Source organism: Primulina tabacum, chromosome 14 (genome assembly GCF_025594145.1).
Source record: "Primulina tabacum isolate GXHZ01 chromosome 14, ASM2559414v2, whole genome shotgun sequence".
NCBI classification, from domain to species: Eukaryota; Viridiplantae; Streptophyta; class Magnoliopsida; order Lamiales; family Gesneriaceae; genus Primulina; species Primulina tabacum.
In genome coordinates, this window is record NC_134563.1 from 1632383 (window position 1) to 1637640 (window position 5258).

General features: G+C 33.9%; 1 protein-coding gene across 1 annotated transcript; it reads right to left on the reverse strand.

Moving 5' to 3' along the window:
• Window positions 1-329: 329 nt before the first annotated feature.
• On the reverse strand, window positions 330-2351 carry LOC142524470 (7-deoxyloganetic acid glucosyl transferase-like). Its single transcript, XM_075628474.1, has 2 exons — window positions 1754-2351; window positions 330-1319 (listed from the first exon to the last, which is right to left on the reverse strand). Exons 1-2 carry the CDS (start codon window positions 2274-2276, stop codon window positions 403-405), a joined length of 1440 nt encoding a protein of 479 aa, XP_075484589.1. The 5' UTR covers window positions 2277-2351; the 3' UTR covers window positions 330-402.
• Window positions 2352-5258: the final 2907 nt, after the last annotated feature.

Below are 5258 nucleotides of genomic sequence, written 5' to 3' on the forward strand. Positions count from 1 at the left end.
ACGATTGAACTTGTTTTCCGGTTCATAACCGATTCGATCGGGTTTGGACAGGTTCAAAAACGGTTTTTAGGGTATTTCGGACCAGATCAGTGACAGTTTGTTGATCGAACAGTTCCGTCCAACCCGGTATTGAAAATACTGGTAGTGAGTGCATTACCTTCATCTAGTTGGAGTAAATTGGATAAATTATTTTATAAAAGGATAAACTAAATATATGTGTTAATACATTGTTTTAATTAATTAGAATCAGATATGAATTTTTTGTATAATCTACAGGTTTAGTTTTGAAAAATAATTTATAATTTTAAAAATTACACACGTACACCAAATTAATTGCGGCCTAATTTTATTGAACTCGACCAAGGCTCCAACGTTGTTATTGAGTCAAAATGATTTGTGGTGTCAAATAATGAATGATCGAATATACTCCATTAAACCATTTAAATTGCGGTATGACGATCCACCTTCGCTGATTGCCATTTTCGCCATCTTTGCCAGATGATCGGCCCTTTCCAAGAACTCATCCTTCCTCACTTCCAGCACTTCTCTTACAGCATTCTCAATCAAAACTCGATCACAACTATCCTTTATGTCCACCCCAATCTTCCAAACTTCGCTCACGAACCGACTGTTAACCATTTGATCACCAAAATACGGCCAACATATCATAGGCACGCCTGCGACGATACTCTCCAAAGTGGAATTCCAACCACTATGCGTAAAAAATCCACCAACCGCGGGGTGGTTCAACACCTCCTCTTGCGGTGCCCATTCCACCATGTAACCATTTTCTTTAGTACCCTTATCCAACTCAGATGGGATATGACTCCCTTCGACAGAACCGGGCCTCATTACCCATAAGAATCTGTGATTGCTATTCACTAATCCGTGCCAAAACTCGAGTAGTTGCTCTCTTGTCACTGTTGTTAAGCTCCCAAAGCTGACATAAATTACTGACTTTGGTTTCTGTGCGTTCAACCAGTCTATGCAACTGCGATCTTCGGCCCATAGACTAGCCGAAGGGGTTGAGTGATTGTTTTTGTTCTCCGTGAGCCTCGACTTCAAGTGCGTGTTGACTGGGCCAATGGTGTAGAGTCTCGGAATGTGTTTCAAAATATTTGATAATGCAGGTTGCTCCAGATCTTCGAATGTGTTCATAATGAGTGCTTTTGCTCGCACAGTTTGCCTTGTCAAGATCAACAACTCCGTAAGAGTAGGATCATTTGCATCATCCACGCGACAAAAGCTTGGAAGATCGCGGCATCTTAGGAGACCGTCCATTCCAGGAATGCATTTCACTAGTTCGTCCATTCCATTTTCTGTATTACCCATTAGCAAAGATCAAGAATTCCAAACAAAATAACTCTCAACTGTTACGGTGTGACATTTTCAATATTCTATCAACATCTAATTATATCCTCTTTACTGAAATATCCAAATTTCTTGCCAAAATTTCATGATGTTTCATGTTTTCATGATATAAATTGATATATTGTTTGCTAACTAAAAAAACCCTGAAAGATACCCAACTAAAATTCAATTTTGATTGATATTACAGTGAACAAAAATACCAATAGTAAAAGGAGAAGAAAAAAAACTTCCCAGTAAACTAGAAAGTTTTGGCACATAAACCCAATGTTCGAAAATAATTACAAGAGAAAATGAGTTAATATTAAAATGGACAATTATGCATCGTATCCCTATTTGACGAGGCAGTATTCCTGATTAAATACAAGAGAATAAGAAATGGCACCTTGAAATGGTATCTGTTTGGCTTCAACGAGTCGATCCGTGCAGAAATACGCCCAGAAAGCACAAGCGTTCATAGTCCGGAAGTAGATCAACGGAATCCCTCTCTCTTCCGCGAAATCTCCGGCGAAACTCAACACCCCATCTGCTATTATGCACGTTACAGGTCTCCTGCCAGCAGAAGCGAACAATTCTTTCTCGATCATCATTTTCTTGAAACATGGTCCCATAATGTTTAGTACAGACCAAACTATCTCCATGGATCTCTGACCAGCTCGAGGATGGTCATCGGGGAGACCATCTGGGATCGTCTGAAACTGTAATCCAGGATATCTTGCCAAGGTTGAAAGGATGTTGGTGTGCTTGAGGAGACGACGGTGGTTGAATTCGGAGGCAATGAATGTCACATGGAAATTGGATAAACAGAGGAGTTGGGTTAGATTGAGCATGGGGTTCATGTGTCCTTGAGCTGGCAGAGGGAAAATGAGAACATGGGGAGGGAGTACTTCTGCTTCTTTCGAGCTCATTTCGCAGCACGAAGATTCGATAATGGTGTAGTTTTCTGGTTTCGAAATGGATTTTAATTTGTAGCTGAGAATTGATTATATATAGTAACAGAAAGACCATCAAGCAACTGGACGATGCATGGAATTAGTCAAACTGTTACAATCATATCAAATTTATATATTAAATTAATACAACTCAATACCAAAGTCTTGTCGGATGAATTGATTTTGAGTGTATAATCTAATATTGATATTTTTATTGATAGTAAGCGTAGCGAAAAAAGTGACATTGAAAAGAGCTACTGTAGGAAAAGGATAGGTCAGTGTGATCGTCGACTTTTCAATGGGTTGACAATATTATAATTTTTTCACATCAATATATTAAACTAATGAAGATATGCTTATAAACTTAAGATGTTACACCATCCAATAGATTTTTTACGATAGAACACCTCTTGAGTTTGTAACTTAACATTTGTATTCTCGTTGAAAGTATGCGGAAGAAGTGGGACGCCGCAGACATCGGCTAAACAAGTTTTTTGCGAAGAAAGAGCTATCATAGGAAAAGGTTAGTAAAAACTATCAAGAGTGGGTCATCGCGAACGTCGATTTCTCAATGGGTTGACAATATTACAACTGTTTCATATTGATATATTAAAATAATAAAGAGATACTTGTAAACTTAAGATGTTACACAATCCAATAGATTTTTTTGCGATAGAACACCTCTTGAATTTGTAACTTAACATTGGTACTCTCGTTGAGAGTATGCGGAAGAAGTGGGACGTCGCAGACATCAGCTAAACAAGTTTTTTGCGAAAAAAATGACATAGAAAAGAGCTATCATATGAAAAGGTTGGTGAAAACTGTCTAGAGTACGTCATCGCGAACGTCGACTTCTCAATGTGTTGACAATATTATAACTGTTTCACATCGATATATTAAACTAATAAAGAGATACTTATAAACTTAAAATGTTACACCATCCAACAGATTTTTTTGCGATAGAACACCTCTTGAATTTATAACTTAACATTGGTATTCTCGTTTAGAGTCTACGGAAGAAGTGGGACTCCCAAGACATCGGCTAAACAAGTTTTTTGATATGAAACACATATTGTATTCATTTAATAATCTAACACTTTTCCGATATATATATATATATATAATTTTAATATTATGGACACTCACAGCAACAAATCCAATGTGGCAGCCATGTCAAATTTCTTAATACCTATATTAAACAAAATTAACATTCCTTCTCTAATAGGATACAAACATCGGTCTTCCCAATTTGGCAACCTACCTTTCCCTTGGCTTTCTCCAAATTTCACTCCTCAAATTCTTGGCAAATGTCGCCGCCCCCGCCACTTTGAGGTATTTTTTTATATTTAAATAAAAAAATTAAAATTGTAAATACTATCTAAATATAAAAGTATTTATCTTTATCTATATTTTTAAATTTTTAAATGATTATTTCACTTCTAATATAAAAATAATTATAAAATAAATATTTTAAAATTTTCTATTTTAATATAACTTCTTCACACAAACGTTAGTCATTAACATAAAAAAGTTTTAATATATGTAGCTTGTAAGAATCACATGCCTATGAACGCTAGTATTTGTTAAGTACGAACGATTAAATTGATAATTTTTTTATTATTTGTTAAGTACGAACGATTAAATTGATAATTTTTTTATTAAAATAACAATGAAAAGACTTTACTCAAATTGCTTTGTTTGCAAAGAAAAGAAGGTTCATAACATATTTTATTTCGATCTTTAGAGTTTTTTTGTTTAATATTCAAATTTTATTATTTAAAATAAAATTTAAAAGCTACAATTTATATTTAAAAAAATAACTTATAACCTTATTAAAAGATATATGTTTTTCCTTGTTTTTAACAATTTTTACACGCAATATTTTTTCCCAAGCTTATCGTGTAATCCGCATTTTTTTTGACACTTTTTATAAAATATAATAGAGTAGGTGTCTTGTGAGACGATATCACGAATCTTTATATGTGAGACAGGTCAACCCTACCGATATTCACAATAAAAAGTAATACTCTTAACATAAAAAACAATATTTTTTCATGGATGATCCAAATAAAAAATATATCTCATAAATTACGATACGTGACATCATCAAACATAAATTTGTAACCACATATTAAGTCACACTTGAACCAACGACAATTTAGAAAGGAGAACAAAGTTATTTGAATTTGTGGGCTGTTGTTTTGTCCTTAGCTAGCAATCAATCACTGTATACCTCATCGCTTACATCACTAGAAAAATACTTGGAAATAATATTTTTGTGGCAAACTCTAATTTTGCAATTGAACAATAAATAGCTGGAAAAAAAATAATTGACTCACAGATATTTTATCACAATCCAAACTAAGATGAATAGACAGATGATTCTCACCCGTAGCTGTCACCACAAGATTGTGATGGGATTGAAAATAAAGGAAATAAGATCCTTTGCCCCACTTTGTTTACGGATTCATCCGAATACATATATTAATACAATTTTTTGAGACCAGATTTGTAGGCTCAATGGTCTCACCCTCTGTCAGATCAGCTGTCACCTTGAGTTCGATTTCCCCTCTCCACGTGTGTTGTAATAAAAAAAATACAATTTTTTAAATTTATATACATGTTACAAGTAAAAATTTACGGTATATATATCAAATTCACAAAATATATTATAAAATTTTCTCTCTACTCAATTGTGATTTTCTTCACAAATTATTAAACCTATTTATAGATTTTTTTGGAACTAATCCAAAAATAAATACATCATTACATACATCATCACAGAGAAATTTTCAATATTTACAACTTCGTGAATCTTTGAGCTTGACTTGTTTACAATCGAGCCGAGCTCGAGCTTTATTTAACAAATATATTCATGACTCACGAACTTATTCAAGCGTTTATCGAACCTAAACGAGCTTAATAAATATGAATTATACATTTAAATATTCATTAAAT